General features: G+C 38.0%; 1 protein-coding gene across 7 annotated transcripts in view; it reads left to right on the top strand.

Moving 5' to 3' along the window:
* mpp6b (membrane protein, palmitoylated 6b (MAGUK p55 subfamily member 6)) overlaps positions 1-17500 on the top strand; it is a 35654-nt gene that overhangs the window by 2541 nt on the left and 15613 nt on the right. The window contains exons 2-4 of one of the 7 annotated variants that reach the window (XM_017693863.2): positions 4585-4642; positions 5934-5967; positions 11905-12098. The exons of 1 other annotated variant lie outside the window; for it this stretch is intronic. In XM_017693863.2, coding sequence (XP_017549352.1) covers positions 11993-12098 — 106 coding nt within the window. In that variant the 5' untranslated portion in view covers positions 4585-4642; positions 5934-5967; positions 11905-11992. Of the gene's footprint in view, positions 1-4520; positions 4643-5933; positions 5968-11904; positions 12099-17500 lie in introns of those variants that run through there. 5 more of the 7 variants (XM_017693862.2, XM_017693864.2, XM_037535468.1 and 2 more) reach the window with 5 other exon arrangements.

Here is a 17500-nt window from a genome sequence, read left to right as displayed (position 1 = left end):
TTGATCGCAGATGATCACAGATTTTTAGCCACATTTTAAGTCATACATCAAAAACATGAGAGAACATAAGGTTCACTTGATACAGCCTCACAGAAATACTGCTTGCATCCTGTTTCTTAAGGAACTTCCAGTTTACTTAACTTATTACTGAAGTTTTTTCTTTAAATTATTATTCTAGTTATAAATTTAATCAATCTGTAAAAAAGCTAAATTGCACCCTGTTAAAGTTATTACAATTTAGTAATGGAAGGAAGCTGCGCACCCACTTATTATGAGCATTTTAACCGCTCAGACATTCAGTCTTCTCATGAGGTCAGATACTGATTGTATTGGATTGTGCTCTATCACAGTTTGGTGGGGGGGTGGGGGGGGTTACACCCATCTAGCTGATGCTTGGCAATTGGGCTCTTAGGCTCATTCTTGGGTGCATTCTGTTGGTCAATAATAATAATAATAATAATAATAATAATAATAATAATAATAATAATAATAATAATAACAATAACAGTAATAATAATAACAATGATTTTATTTATATAGCACTTTTCATGTCGGTGGCAGCTCAAAGTGCTTTATAGACAGGTGATAAAACATAGTTATAGAAGAGCTCATTAGTATTTAAGTATTTAAGAATGAGAAGAAAATGAAAAAGATTAATTTACAAGATAAACACCAATAATTTTCAGTAGAAATTATGCAAGCTGTGTATGCACAATTGAGCACACCCATATCAGCAATGAGTGCTCCTTAAAGTAGCTGCTTTCACTAAGTCGAAGAGGTGTTCTCGTGTATTAATAAGTATTAATAACAGGTAGATTCTAGTTTATTTCATATTCCACATTCCTTATTTCAGGATGTCATTAATGTTATTATATGTGTAGTAGTTCTGTTTTATTGGCCTTGCTGATGAGATCTGGATATTTAAATCAGTGAATCGATGCGCTTTGTTTTGGTAGGTTATGACTGGTGAACAGCAGCCCTGTTTCTGCTTACAGTGCTACTGCAAACTTGTTCTGCTTTGTTTACATCGTTGTGTTGCCCTTTTGTCTACTCTATCACTTACTAGCTCGTTTCTCACCATCTGTGTATCTCTCCCCTCCGTTCTTGCCTCTGTCTTGCTTTGAGAGACCATAAGGAGTGGGCTGTGCAGAGGCACAGAGTGGTCATGTGACGTGATGGGTTATGTCATACATAACTCCTTAAGGCATGTGAAGAGCATGAGCTTTCCACAGAACATTGAGCTGAGTGGTGCCAGACACAGAAGCAATCAGCAGAGCAACACTAAACAGAGCAACAGCAAAAAACACAGCAGTGTAGTGGAGGAATACAGAGCTGATATTCGGACCATTGTGTGTAATACAGTGTATTAGGTATATTGTGTATATTAAATACAGCAATTGGTTAACATACTCTTACCAAATCATCTAAAACACCTAAGTTAGACTCACTGAACTTACTCTTATGCAAATAATGGTATTAGCAGTACTACTACTATTATTACTGCCAATAATAACAATTATGTCTGTGGTCATAATAATTTTAACCATTACTTTAATAACACTTTAATAAAAAGTGCTATTATCATTAATATTATTATTACTACTACTACTATTATTTTACTTTTTTTTTTTAAACCCTGTTTTTATGTCATTTTTATAGCACAGCCTACCTCGCCAAGAATGGTGTAATCCTCTTATTTCAACGTGCTTGGTCATGCAAAATGACCTATATACCCAGCATGTCCCTGTGTGTGTGTGTGTATGTGTGTGGGCAGGGGGTATGGGGAGTGGTTGGATTGTTCCATTCTCTGTGCTCTATGTATGTATGTGTATGTAACGGTTCCTGAAGTTCACTAATTATTCAGCATGTCTCCAGGACTATGTCTCACTTATAGATGTTTGGCATGCAGGTTGATTCAGGGTGACAAGCTCTTTTTGTGTAATTCAGGCCACTGAGAGAAATCAGGAGCGATGGCTTGTAGGCTCAGGTTTAATGACTAAACTGAATAATATGAAGTGAATTCCACTCATTTTTCCTAATTAAATTGCTGAGACAAGCTATTCAGACTGCTTTGATATGGAAAGATTAACTATACAGAAATATACAGACTCAGACGTTTTTACAGTGGTAGTGCTAGAATCCAGTGATAATCATTTTTACAGTGCAAATACAGCAATTTCATTTACTATTCAACATCCAGTGAACCTACAGTCTCCTGAGTTTTATATCTAATGTTGATAATGATAAAACAGTGGTAAATAATAATTATGATCATAATAGTAATGCCCTGCATGTACCATTCCACCAGATCATACAAATAGTATCTCCTGCATCAAGCAGCATATTTGTATCTAGAACTGTATGTGTCAAATTGCCCCACTCTAAATGACTTGGTCTATGTCTGAATGGATTAATTATGCAGAATTTTTTTGGTGAGTGGAATTTTCCTTTAATACTGTTATACTTTTTTGTTTTTTAAACTGAACATGCACACTTGGTATAATCATAATACACGCCTTTACTCCGAAGTGGTAATTGTCCAAGCTTTTACTGTTTTGCTTTAATAATATCTCTCTGTATTGTAGTAACTGTTGTCCAGGATAGAGCAAAAACTGTTGGGATAAAAAACAGAAGCAGAAGCATAACATTACTCTGCTGCAAATGTAGCAAGAAGGGTTCTGTGCTGTGAGGCAGGGATGGTCTTATCCAAGCCCAACTGCAAGAAGAAAAAGCTGCAGCCCACACCACAGTAACAGAATGCCTATCAGACAAAAAGGCTAGTGAGTTGACATGAGGTGGAATGAAAGTAAACTGTGGGCCTTCACAGGTCTGCCAGCAAGAGCAAACTCAGTTTCACAATGACTAGGTTTGCTAAATGAACCTAACTAGTTGTACAGCTACTAGAACATACAGGCTGGCCCAGCAAAGTAACATTTAAACTTCTACAAGCCTTAATTTGTTTAGAAGCCCGCAGGAAAACCAAAGTGTTAGCCAAAAATTAGCCTACGCAGTACACTTAAAAGCAGTACAGTAAAAAAGAGCCAAAACATGCTTTGGTCCACAAGAACAATTGCTGCAATGCTAGTTTTGTAAGAGGTTTGGTATTTTATAGGTGTTAGTCAATGTAGGAGATTAATAAAGAGAAAAATTTCCCCTGCAGTAATTCTCCTCAGAGGCTCAAAGGAACATTCATAACATCAAAGTGCGAGAGCCAGGATTACTTGAGCACAAAGACTGAACATCACATTTTTGGTGGTTATTAAATGTGCTTGGTTTGAGCTGCCGAAACAGAAGTTCCTCTAAATCCCTCACATTTTAATCCTTCTCAAACATGCTGTCCACCTCGTTGCTGCCCAGCAACCACGGCAGGGGGCAGGCCGAGTTTGGTTCCTGCCACACATTACTTTCTGCCAATTGGAGTACAAGATTTTATTTTTGACCTGCAGTGTAGCTCTGCTAATGATGAAGAGGATGAGTCTTTATATCAGCAAGCTGATAGCAACCGTAAATGGCAGCTGCCTAGAAAAACAGCCAACGGTAGCAATTGCTTTAAAGTAACTTCGCAAATTCCTGCATTGCCAGAGGGAGCACAACGATATATATGGCCATCTGAGTGTGTAAGATAAACATCGCAATGGTATAACCCACAGAGTGACTTTCCCACACCACACATTTTACACAGGATTATCTCACTTCATTTAAAGCCTGTAAAAAGCACTTATAATGCTCTGTAAGGGATTATGTGCTTATATGAAATTTTCATTTAAAAACACTTAAAAACTTCACTTAAAGCCTGTAATAAAGTTCTACACAGTGTTATATGTAGTTATAGTTGTTAGTGTCTACAATGTTCATATGAACACATAATATAATGCATTATGCTTTATGAATACAGGATTCATATGAGGTGTTACTGTTTATTCATTTATTATGAGCTCTTGTTAAAGCTCTTTTTCTAGTTTTTAAAACTGTGAAAAACTCCTGAGCACCCTGCTGAGTGTCTGTCTGTCTGTTTATGTTCCCACATGTCATCTAAGACCTGCAGACACAGGACTTCTGCAATTCCTTCTATAAAATACAGAAAACGTGGAGAGACCTCTTTCAGTTATTAAGCGTCTAAACTGTGGAACTTAATTACACCTTTCATTTGGTAATCAGGCTCAGTACATACTTTGAAAGTGTATCTCTTTAGTGTGGCTTTTAACTGACCTCACAGTATCGTGAACTGTCTCTGGCCATTGAGCTCTGACCATGTTATAATGTATCTGAGAAAATATAAGCAATTCTAGGAATTTCATGTTATTTGGGGAAGTTTATCTAAGGACATTTGTGGTGTGGAGGGTGAAACCAGGCAAAGAAAAAGAGTCAGCGATGGTTTTTGGCTTCTGGCTAAAAGCAGCTCAGTGCCACATATCCTTGAGTGTCAGGTCAGTTTAGGCACAATCAGCCTATTGTGCTATTAGCAGAGCAGTGACAGTCTCCGTCCTGGCTGGGGAAAGGAACCAACTGTGTGTGTGTGTGTGTGTGTGTGTGTGTGTCAGACGTCAAATAGCTTTATATCTGACACTTTCAATCTGACTGTAGATTCCGTGTTTTCCTGGAGCTGTGTAGCAGCACAAGGTTGGACCATCAACAAGAAAAAGTAAGTAGTCTGCTTGTGTGTATATGTGTGTGTGTGTGTGTGTGTGTGTGTGTGTGTGTATGTGCAGTAGTGGTGGGGTTTGTTAGGGGTGGTGACGTTTTGACAGGAATCCTCCAGGCCTCTTGGGAAACACAGGATTCAATCAGGAAATTTCCCCAGGGCGGTGTAGAGGAACAACCAATAGGCAGGACAGGAAAGACAGAACCAAATGAGTTACTGGCATTATAAGACTGCATTATATGTCCAGCCAGTGGTGCTTATGTTGTTGTCGTACAGCATAATACTCTGTTAACGCTGAACTCTTCAACAAGCTAGACGGTCAGGAAACAGATGTCCCGAGCCATTCTGCAGCTGAAGGATTTGTTTATTATCATAACACTTGACCAGTTCCTGTCTGGCTGTTAATCTACATATGATCTTGTACATACTATATATTGTCACTGTCATGTGAAAACCTCTGTTAAAAAAAGTGTGAAAATACTAACTATGCTCGGATGAATGGACCAGATAAATTATCCATCCATCCATCCATTTTCTAAGCCGCTTCTCTGTCAGGATCGCGGGGGGGTACTGGAGCCTATCCCAGCGGTCCCATTTTAATGAAATAGTCCAAATTTTAAAACATTAGGAACATCTTTTTTCCAGTCAAGTTACCATTTGAGAAATACCAAGTGGTTGTTTACAGTCTTATGCAAAAAATCTGAACACTCCTGTTCAAATTACATATTTTGTTGAGTAACATAAATATACCATCTTCTGTAAAATTTAGTGCAAATTTTCTATTTATTTGCTGAGTTTAACATACTGAAAATCTAAATAAAATATTAAATGTGCCGTTTGTCTCCAGTATGATTAAGTAAATAAATGTGTCTATATTCAAATTTGCAGAAGGGGGTTCCTTGTAGAAGTCGTTATTTTTTACTTAGAAAAATGTAATTTGATCAGGGGTGCCCAAACGTTTGCATACATCTTTCTTCCTATATAATATACAACCACATTTACTCTTAAATCTCTAGTCCATCTTTCTCCTTATGTACAATTCCTTCAGCAATCAAAATATGCAGAGTTCACCTTGTTATGTTAAATGTTGCCAGGATGCAGAAAATAATCTGTTGGAAAATTCTAGGACAAATAACTGTAAAGGCCAATGAAAAAAGACTTTGCTCTGTTGTGTTATATAGTATGTGCATGTGTGTGTCTGTTGTGTGTCGTCTCTTTGTACTGATGTTATCTGAGGCTTCACTTTAGTCAGATGCATTAACACACAGTGGCTGTGACATTGTCTTCACAGCTGGAGCTCCATTCCCTGGCCGCCATGATCACAGGTAGAAAGTGAGAGACAAAGGAACTTTCCTTGTTGTCTGGCCCGTGAGACTCTCTGACCAGTGTGTGAGACTTAAAGGAGAATTGCATCCATTTTTCAAAACATTATGCAGAATTCACTCATTGAGATGCAAGCAGCCATTCAGAGTGGTTTGATGTGAAATGGTGTGAAATTTACAGTAGTGATGATGGGAACCAGGGGTTGCCTTGCCTACAACACGAATATACCCATTTTATTTAGTATACAAAACCACTAGTAAACTTGAATGTGTCCTCTGAGTTATTATATGTAATGCTGATGATGCTGATGATGATGAAATAGTGGGAAAAATATTTTCTTTGGGCATTAGTTAAATTTACAACACCCTGCATGTACTTCTGTGCCATGAATGATGACTGATATGTTTTAAGCCTAACCTCAAAACCTTTGTAAAGCAACATCTTAGGTATTAAGCATTAATAACCTTAGGTATTTAATCTATGTAGGTATCACTACAATTCTGAGTGTGTATCAAACCACTTTTAATGACTTTGAATGACTTAAATGACTGAATGACTTAGATTAATTCTTACACTTCAGTTGTAGGCTCTTACAAATTTAGCATTTTTCCCCAAAGGTCAAGTTATTAAAATTCATGTATATTCAGGTGCCTCGCTGGTCCAGACAAGTCCTTGTGTCTCTCCTGAGAGAATCTAGCCTTTTAAGCTATATTAGCTTTTGCAAATAGCAATAATAAATTTGCTTAATATCTAATCCTGCAACATTTGGTGAAAGAAATGATTAAGCTTGATTGAGCGTGACTAATTTTGTATTCAGTAGTCACTTCCTTGGTGCCTGACTAAAGCTGTGCTTGATAGCTCACTGTGATGCTTAACTGTTGGATAACATTAATACTACAGCTTCAGCTTCTTTTAAGTTGAGATTCTTTTGAGGGTGTGAATATAACCGCTTCTCCAGAAACAATCAAAGCAATCATCAAGGTGGCAGTTAACCACCACAAACTGATTCACTGATTCATTGTAATTGACTGTAGCATAGTATTGTTTGTCAGAAGATGTCATTCTCAGGCAAATCAATAGCTAGACAGAGATTAGGGATGTACATTACAACTCATTTTCATGTATGAGGGAGTACCCAGGAGAGTATGTAAACAAATATGTGGTTAACCTAGAAGAAGGGAGAAAACAATGGCGAGGTGTAAAACATGTCTTATTATTGGTCTTTGAGGTCTGTTTTGCAACAGGACTATCTACAACACCCTGCATGTATCTCTGTACCATGAATGCCTTTTAATATGTTTTAAGCCCAAGCCTTACCTCAAATCTATTGTAAACGGCATCTCAGAGATCAGGCAGTGTGTTCATAATCACTTAATGTCGTAACTTTCTGTGACACAGTTTTTAGAGGCTTTGTTCCTATCACTACTGGTCATCAGCAAAACCAGTGTATGTTGTGTTTTGGATGCTGGTATGTAGGTCAACCAGCATACCTATGCTGGGTGATCAGCTAGATGAGCTTTAACTAGCATGGAGTGCATGCTGGTCTGAAGCTGTTGTTTTTTTAGAACAGGGACCACTGTGAACAGCCCTGCTTGTTTCATGCCGGTCTTTACTGGATTATGATGCCCTAGTGATGTTCTGGTTATGGTTTAGTTGGTCATCCCAGCATACCAGCTTTAAAACACAACACATGCTAGTTTAGCTGGTTTCTCTAGCAGGGTCTGACTCAGTGAGTTCTCTTAATGTACAGCTGTGGACTTTTTAAAGTGACAAAATGCAGAGGAATACATTTCAAAACACTAAACAGTCTGTTTTTGTTGCTGTGCCTTTAAGACTGACATATGTATATAAGCTGTGTTCTGATTGGTTGCTTTGTATTAGGCCTCATTCAAAAAGCAGTCCAGGTTGAAACACTTCCTAGATCTTCAGTATGAATGGGCAGAGCTAATCTGCTGTGGGCTGAATAGGTGAATATGTGTAAATGAGCTGGTTCTCCTGACGTCACAGGAACAATACATTCAAAATGGGTTGTTTTGCAGCTTAATTTCCAAAGGACTACATTGATTGGATAGTGAATGGTACATTTTGAAACTTTACCAGTGTTTACATATTACTTCAAACTCCTTTATCTCACAAAATGAGGGGATTTTTTTATTTTTTTTTGTATGAAATGGGCTCTTTACGTGTGATTGAAACAGATATGGAAGCAGGTAGATTTCAGATACATGTGATGCTACCTTGTGGAAGACATCAGTGTCATGAAAACACATTAGAGCCTTGAGAGTGAACCCAATATTGAGTTTCTGTGGGAACTCTTGACTGTATTTCAAGTCACGTTCACTTGAGCAGATGCCAGTACTTCAGTTAAAGTGATGTAATGACGGAACTCACCTTGTGTTTAGATGTTACAGATTTGAGCTCGAAGTTTTAACCATGTAAATGTAAAAGTTTATCATTTATTTTCTCTCTGTACTTCTTCCAAAGTAGGTGAAAATGCTACAATCTCAGGTGCATAGGTATTTTTGTTGAACTATTATAATGGCATATATTAAGATTTTTAGTCTGTTCAAGTAATATATCTAAAAATTCAATTCAGTAAAAGTTTCACTATTATAGAAACCAATATGATGAGATTCACTATTAATATATTTCGTTCCTGAATTGTCCTAGGGCTTCAGATGCATGTGTTCTCTTCACCCATCTGGCTTTAATACACATTAACTCATAGTTGTCATGGTGATCACTGGTGATAAGAAAAGTGTGATGGCACAAAGAAACAAACGGAGAAATTTGTTGAAAGTGCAGGTTCTGACCTTTTTAAAACCTTTTAAAAACCGTTTTTATAGAAGCAGAGTAGATATTTTTATATTATTAGAATTGGATGAAAGGTTGTGCATAAACAAAACATTTTGTGCCGTTTCTTGGCATTTAAACATATTTGAAACAAAAAATGTCAGACTTAAAACTGCCTATACAGACTGTTAATCCAGTTAATCTACATAATACATTAATCTAATTATTTGTGTAGTTAATTGTGTAATTAAGTATGTAATTACATGTAAAATATAGAGCAGAACATGAATAATAACAAGTGTATCACTGAAAATAGTCAAAACTCTGAAATAGTTTAGTTTCGCTGTGGCCAAGATACACAGAGTAAATTCTGTGATCCCGTGCTTTTGTGGCAGGATTAAAATCCCACTCAGATTTACATCAGACCCTGCTGGGGGGAGGGGAAAGAGAAAGAGAGAGAGGGAGAGAGAGATGGAGAGATGGAGGTGGGGGAGGGGTAGCTGGATTAGAGAGGATGGTTCGTATCCTCTTACAGCACAGCTGTGCATGTGCAGAGCTGATCTTCTAAGAGCTGGTCTGAGACCAGATTCCTCTGCCCACAGTCCACACAGAGATGATGATAAATGTAGAACTTGCCCTGACATACTAGAGCGGGCAGCAGCTTTCAATCTTCTCACGTTAACCTTTCTGAGTGGCTGAGTGTGGAAAATGAGTCGGAAGACCCTGTGATGAAGTGTCAGAGTTCATGTGCTTCAAGTGGAGTGCTAGACATTCCTGTCTATCCATAGTTGCTAAACCAAGAATCTCCAGTTCCTTAGTGCTGCATTGGATGAGATTATGCTCTGTTGTTCTGAATTGTGGCTATCCCAGATGTCCTACACAACATATCATCAATGTGATTATAGTGCTGATATACTGTCTATACAATGTGCGATACACAGGCAGGCCTTGGTTGGGGGGGGGGGGGGTTCTACACTGTTAGAAATAAACATACTATGCAGGTACATGATTCATTCATCAAGGTACAAACAATGTAAGTGTACCCTCAAAGGTACAGCAGTGGTTTTAAGAAAAGTAGGTATTTGCATCTTCTCATAACCTAATGTTTTAAATCAGAACAATAAAATAAAAAGCCTGGAGACAAGACGGGGTGTGCAGAGTCAGTACAGTTTAGAACATATCATTCCAATGCATTCTGGTACAATTATGTTCCCTGTATAAAGGTACTGGGATGTACTCCTTAGGGTACCACCACAGTAGAAGGGCTACTGCCCCAGTGACAGTGTTGTACCTTTTTTTCTGAGAGTCTACTATTCATGAGTATACCGTAGTAACTGTTTTTCAAGCATTTATTGTGTTTTTTATGTTAATTCAGCCTTATTTCAAGTTTCATGTACAGGCTCAGTTTAAATGTACTACATACGCCCTTATATGGTAAACTAGGGCATCAGAATATCTTACCAACACTTTTAATATTGGTAAAAATGTCCTACCTTCAGTTTTATGTCAGTAGCATCCTATAAATATGCACTGTGTTAGCACATTTTGACCAGCTAGGACAATTTTTCAGAACACCAGCTCACTGAAGGTTCACTGATGCAACTTTTGAGTATAAAGTTCCCATGCTGGAATCAGAGGCTAGTGCTTTGGTTTGAGAAGTTTACAGAAAATAGACTGAAATTGGAGCAAAGGGAAGTCAAATGGCTTGTGCTGGAGTGACAAAAAGACGGGATCTAACCTGTTCTGTGGTGTGTTGAGCTAATTTACTGGTCTGCTAAGCTAGTGCTAGCATTATCTGTCTCTACTTTACTTTCTGTAGCACTCTTGGTACTTAATATTTAGTACCAATTGTCTTATGGTTTAATATTTATTGAGTGATGATTTGAAGATTTTGGTTGGTAATGTTAGTGACCAATCTCATCTGCTAAGTCTGTTCATGCACAGAGGGCTGTATTTCCCATTCAACAATCAGTTCAATGCTCTGTTGAATAGAAAGGGTTTGGAAGCCAGTAGACAAGGGCGCTGTAACGGCTGGGAGCGATGAGGTGGAGGCATGTGCGAAGAGAAACGAGATTTATTAAGGTCCATGGTCAGAGAGCCAATACGGAGAGCAGTGGCTCCTGTGCCATTTTCAGTAGTTTAATAAAACTAATTCATAAAAATATGTAACAATATATTATTTAACTAAAATTATTTTTATGGTATTAAAAATGACTATAGGGATACATTCTCACAATCATTTCAATATCAGATCTCTGTATTTGAATAAAAACATTTTCTAAATAAGAGCCCCAGGATTCTATTATTGATAAAACTGCTCCTTTTCGAGTGATTTTATAAGAAGAAATCAGGCCAAAACAGCCAGGTCTAAATCAGGTCAGATTTTACTAAGCAATTTTGGACCATGTCTAAAGGTTCATTTGTCAATGTTCACACAATGTAAACAGTGGCTGGCTCTTCCAAATGGAGTAAATAAAAAAGTGAAAAAATTTTGGTTATAAGGTCTTGATATGACAGTGATGATCTACTACAACAAGCATAGGGCTGTAAATAAAAGCTGTTAGCCAAAAAAAGCAAAAAAAAAAACAAAATCAGTTACTCTTCAGCGATATTTGGGTCAGAATTCCACAGCAGGGCCAGGAATAGTGTTCATGCTGGGAAGTGTACTGATGAACTCTGAATGCTTGAGAGAGAGAGAGAGAGAGAGAGAGAGAGAGAGAGAGAGCTGTAGTAGTAGGAGAGGTGTGCTGAAGGAAGGAGGAGTGTGATATGACATCCTTGGGCAGCTCTAGTTGTAATAGGGACTTATATAAGAAAGCTTACATAAGGGTAGATGGCTTTGGAGGGTAGATGGGGGGCAGCTGATGGGCAGTTACTGAGGGGTGGATCTAGTGGTATTCTAAACAGCAGGAGAGGATTGTGGGATTAGGAGTTTGTCAGAGGGGGAGTGGGGGGTTATTAAAGTAACAGGTCATTGAGTGGATGTGAGTGCATGTGTTCACATCTGTGTAAGCCTGGTTGCCAACTGAATCTCTGGATCTATTTCTTCCTTTTTTCCTTGCTTTCTATTGCACCTTCACTCTGTCTCTCCCTTTGCTGGTGTTTCATCCTTTTTTCTATCTTTCTGCTCCTCTGTGCTCTATTAGTTCCAGCATCTTGCAGGCTCTTGGGTCAGTGTTGGTCAGGGCGCTGCGTGTGCAGTCAGGGTCAGTGCAGTTTGACTTTAAACAAGAGATGGTTCTAGCCGTGGGCGAAACGTTCTCCAATGGTTCACCATCGGACACAGGGGGCACTGGAGAGGGGGCTGCACAGCCTGCCGAGGGGGCGGATTCCTCCAGAGGTTAGAAATTAGATTTTTTTTCCCTTGACTTCACTTTTTTTTGCTTCATATCCCTTAAAGGGCCCATACTCCCCATTTTGCTTGCATTTATTTTACTTGACCATTTTTCAACCTCTTTTTATTCCTTAGTCTGTTAGTATTAGTAACAGACTGTTTTGTTACTGTTTCACCTTTACAACTGATATATGTAAATGATCACTGTTCTGGCTATGCTGCTGTAGGTGGAATAGGCAAATAAGATCATTCTACAGAATTGGTTCTGTCAGAATTTTGAACGTTCAATTTTGTTACTACTAAAACATTCATAGCACTATCAAAAACTTTACCAAATGTTTGGCAGTAACTGTTTCTGTAATGATCACTTTAGCTAATTCTGAGCATCATTCAAAACGCCAGTCAATACATGACTAGCAAACACAACTTTAAACAGTTGTACGCTCATAAAATGTGTTTTTTCAAAACACAAAAAGTTGACTTAGTTGCAGAAAAAAGCAGTGAGATCTTATTGCTTGTCATGTGGCCATGAGAAACAGGGATGCAGTCTCATTTCCTCCTCTAAAATGCAGGGGTGTGGCTAAAATTAGGCTCCGTCTATGGAATAAAACAGTGTGTTTGGTAGTGACATTCAGTAGAATATATGTAAATGTGATAGTTTTGAGACATCACCAAAAACACAATAAATTCTAAATGGCCTGTTTTGGCAGGGTATTATGCACTGTGTTTTCCCATCATATGGGTTCTTTAAAATGTTGGTAATGTTTCTATAATATGATCTTGCTCATCAAGTGATACTGATGACTGCAGAGGTAGGTAGAGTAGTCGAAAACTACACTTGTGTAAAAGTCAAAGTTGCTTCAGTGAAGTACAAGTAAAGGTAGCCAAGAGAAAAACAACTTGAGTAGCAGTGAAAAGTGAAAAAAGTGAAAAACATCCAGTACTGAGTTGCCTATGGAACTGGGGAACTTCTCAGTACATCCATCTATCAGTATAAAACCTCCATTTGTTAGAGTCTGTTTTTTCTCTTTTTTGCGCGAGTAAAAGGAAGATTCCTTTACTTACAAGTTTTTTCCTTACAAGTTTTTAATTTATTTGTTTGTCATTTTACTCAGTTCCATTACTCAAAGTGTTATGTTTGTGAAGAAACCTAGCAAAAATGCAAGAAACTGGATATGTCCAAGATGGAATACCTTGTAATGTACCTATGCTCCGTTTTTCCCTCATTTGTTCCTTTTTTTTAATTTATCTATCTGTTTTTGTTTTGCTTTAAACCTTTCATTGTTTCTTGTAATAACATTTATGTAGTTCTGCTCTTTTCATTGTTTTTTAATGTACAACCCCAATTCCAATGAAGTTGGGACGTTGTGTAAAACATGAATACAAACAGAATACGATGATTTGCAAATCCTTTTCAACCTCTATTCAATTGAATACACTACAAAGACGAGATATTTAATGTTCAAACGGATAAACTTTGTTTTTTGCAAATATTCACTCATTTTGAATTTGATGCCTGCAGCACGTTCCAAAGAAGTTGGGACAGGGGCGTGTTTACCACTGTGTTACATCACCTTTCCTTTTAACACTCAATAAGCGTTTGGGAACTGAGGACACTGATTGTTGAAGCTTTGTAGGTGGAATTCTTTCCCATTCTTGCTTGATGTACAACTTCAGCTGCTCAGCAGTCCGGGGTCTCCGTTGTCGTATTTTGCACTTCATAATGCGCGACACATTTTCAATGGGAGACGGTCTGGACTGCAGGCAGGCCAGTCTAGTACCCGCACTCTTTTACTACGAAGCCACGCTGTTGTAACACGTGCAGAATGTCGCTTGGCATCGTCTTGCTGAAATAAGCAGGACGTCCCTGAAAAAGACGCTGCTTGGATGGCAGCAGATGTTGCTCCAAAACCTGTATGTACCTTTCAGCATTAATGGGGCCTTCACAGATGTGCAAGTTACCCCTGCCATGGGCACTAACACACCCCCCACCATCAGAGATGCTGGCTTTTGAACTTTGCGCTCATAACAATCCGGACAGTCCTTTTCCTCTTTGGCCCGGAGGACACGACGATCATAATTTCCAAAAACAGTGTGAAATGTGGACGCGTCAGACCACAGGACATTTTTCCACTCTGCGTCAGTCCATCTCAGATGAGCTTGGGCCCAGAGAAGCCGGTGGCGTTTCTGGGTGGTGTTGATATATGGCTTCGCTTTGCATGGCAGAGTTTTACCTTGCACTTGTAGATGGAGCGACGAACTGTGTTCACTGACAGTGGTTTCCTGAAGTGTTCCTGAGCCCATGTGGGAATATCATATATATTACAGAATGACGTGGGTTTTTAATGCAGTGCTGCCTGAGGGATTGAAGGTCACGGGCATTCAGTGTTGGTTTTCTGCCTTGCCGCTTACTTGCAGAGATTTCTCCAGATTCTCTGAATCTTCTGATGATATTATGGACTGTAGATGATGAAATCCCTAAATTCCCTGCAATTGCCCATTGAGAAACGTTGTTCTTAAACTGTTGGACTATTTGCTCATGTTCACAAAGTGGTGAACCTCGCACGTCCTTGCTTGTGAATGACTGAGCCTTTCAGGAATGCTCCCTTTATACCCAATCATGACACTCACCTGTTTCCAATGAACCTGTTCACCCGTGGAATGTTCCAAACAGGTGTTTTTTGAGCATTCCTCAACTTTCCCAGTCTTTTGTTGCCCCTGTCCCAACTTCTTTGGAACTTCTTTTTTTTTCAAATTCAAAATGAGTGAATATTTGCAAAAAACAATAAAGTTTATCCGTTTGAACACTAAATATCTTGTCTTTGTAGTGTGTTCAATTGAATATAAGTTGAAAAGGATTGGCAAATCATCGTAATTCTGTTTTTATTTATGTTTTACACAACGTGCCAACTTCACTGGAATTGGGGTTGTATTTTGTATTGACTAATTTCCCGTTTTTACCTTATAACTCACTATAACTATGAAAATTGATCAAATCTTAAAGGGCCCACATAATTTTTTCTTGTATTTTTCATTTTTTTCCTGAGGTCAACTTAAAGCATTTGAATTATGTTATGTACAAAAAAAACAGTCATAATAAATTTTTACAATTTTTTTTGCAACTTCTCTTTATCCCTCACATTGACTGGATTTTGAAACATTAACAATGCCTACATATTACTACAAACTCCTTTATTTAAAAAAAGTCAGGGAAATTCAGTTTTCCATGTTATGGGCCCTTTAAGTTAAGGGCATCAGAGCATTATTATGGAAACTATTACTGAAAACAGATGTGTGGGTAAACATCAGCAGGCTTATCATGCAGAACAAAAATATGTTGTCAGTAAATTAAATCCAAAGAGTAAATGTACAAAAGATGGAAAATAGTGATATGAACTAAAGAATGGTGAGGAAGTAGGAGGGAATTCCTGCATCTGACAGGCAAGTTCCTGTATTACAGCAAAAGAGGAATGGAAATAACCAATAGCCTACCTAGCATGATGGTTTTAACACAGCACACTGCAATATGCATGTTTGTCATCTTCTCTGCTTTGGCAGTTTGGAATCACCTTTAAGTTGATTATACGGGACAGAAATCTGGTATAACTAGGCTAAGATGAGAGTAACATATCATCAAAAGCTAGAATGTGTAACTTTTTTACAGTTTTACTTTTGTTTCATAATGAAGGGACAAATGATTTAAAATAACTTGGAATAAAATCTTGTTACATCGTTTTAGTCTAGTCTTTCTTTGTAATTGTGCCTGTGAATCTGTGAGCAGTGTTGCTTTTCTCTGCTAGGGTTAGTTGTAAAAGCTGGAAGTTTTCCACTTTGCTGTTAGCGCTGATACCAGCTGGAGCTGCTAGTTGAAACGTTGTCAGCGAGGGATTATCAGTATCTTCAAAGAGATACGAGGCCCATATCTCTCACCCCTGTGAAGCATTTAGGCAGCAGCTATTTCTCACATAGCGCGGGGAAGGAGGAGGGCGGGGTGTTCTGGTCAAACAGAGTTAGCATGAGTTGCCAGATATGTGATGGCTAACTGTGTGGATTTGAGCTTATGGCCGTCTTTTTCTTTGTCATGTGTCATTAAAGATGTCAAGCATTTGTTCAAGAGAAAGGCTTGAAATCCTGGAGGTTTAATAAAAGAAAGCATTAGCTAGCGCGTGCGCTCCACAAGCGTGAATCCATTTGATGCTCCACTGTGGAGGTTTGTGTTGGTTCATGATTCTGTTTGACTTGCAAAGCTAATACACCACCAGACCATGACCTGTGTGTGACCTTAGCAGAGGGCAGTGTTTCATCTCTCAGATAGAGTTCGTAGAAGTGGCAGTGATTTCAGACTAGCTGGCTAGCATGCTATGCAAGCCTGGCCTAGCCACTACAGTGAGGTCATTTAAAGGAGAGCCTTGTCTGGGCTTTTTAACCAGTGTAATAGATTTAAAACTGGAAATGAATTGTTAGTACTACTGATGTTCAGTTTTGAGTTTTTGTGTATTTTCAAGAGTTCTGTTGACTTTTTGAAGTCAGTTTACATTGTAATGTACATGTACACGTGCCGAAGCACCTATTTTATAACATGCTGGCCGTCTGATTTGTCTGTTTTTTATCTGGAACTGTAATTATTTTAGTATCCTAATTATGTAAAATGCCATTTTGTGTACTCCATTATTTCCCAACTCTTCCAAAAAAGTGATGCATTGAAGATTCAAGTTCCATATGAATAAAATAAAGAGTTGTGGGCAAAGGTTTGGGCAGTCCTAGTTAAATTATAATTTTTGTTAATTATTAGCTTTGTTAAGGTGAAAATTATTTAACACACTTCTACATATTTAAATGCACAATTAATGTTTATCTGCTGAACTTAAGATATAGGAAAAACACAAAATGTGGTGTGAGCAAAAGTTATGGCACATTTCATACATCTTAGTACGTTAAATGCAAATAAAGAACATTATACCGAAAGTTGTGCCAAAACATTGCACATTTGAGTTTGTTCTCTTTAGTGGATGTAATAACTTATTCTCTCTTATAACATCAACAAAGCGTGTCATTTGACCAAGGATGCTCAAACGTCTGCATATGACTGTATTACATCAACACAATTATCTTCCAGTTTACTTAGTGTTGGCAATAAATATATTTATATAATTTATTCATGTAGAAATAAACATTTACAAATATTGATCAAGCAAAAGTTTGTGGCACAGAAACATTTCTGCAATGGCCTTATACTTACATGTAAATAATTTACTTTGAGACAGCACAACTAGGAAGGAAACAAACCAAATGTTAAGGAGTAACATGTTCAGAAACTTCAGTAACATTCAATTTAACTTTTCATTTCTGAGACAGATTTACAGAACCAAGACATTTCACTGAAACATACCAATCTGGATGTGTGTGTG

This window comes from Pygocentrus nattereri, chromosome 27, assembly GCF_015220715.1.
Source record: "Pygocentrus nattereri isolate fPygNat1 chromosome 27, fPygNat1.pri, whole genome shotgun sequence".
Lineage (NCBI taxonomy): Eukaryota > Metazoa > Chordata > Actinopteri > Characiformes > Serrasalmidae > Pygocentrus > Pygocentrus nattereri.
Note: the sequence above shows the minus strand (reverse complement) of the source record. Positions and strands in the feature narration are given on the sequence as shown.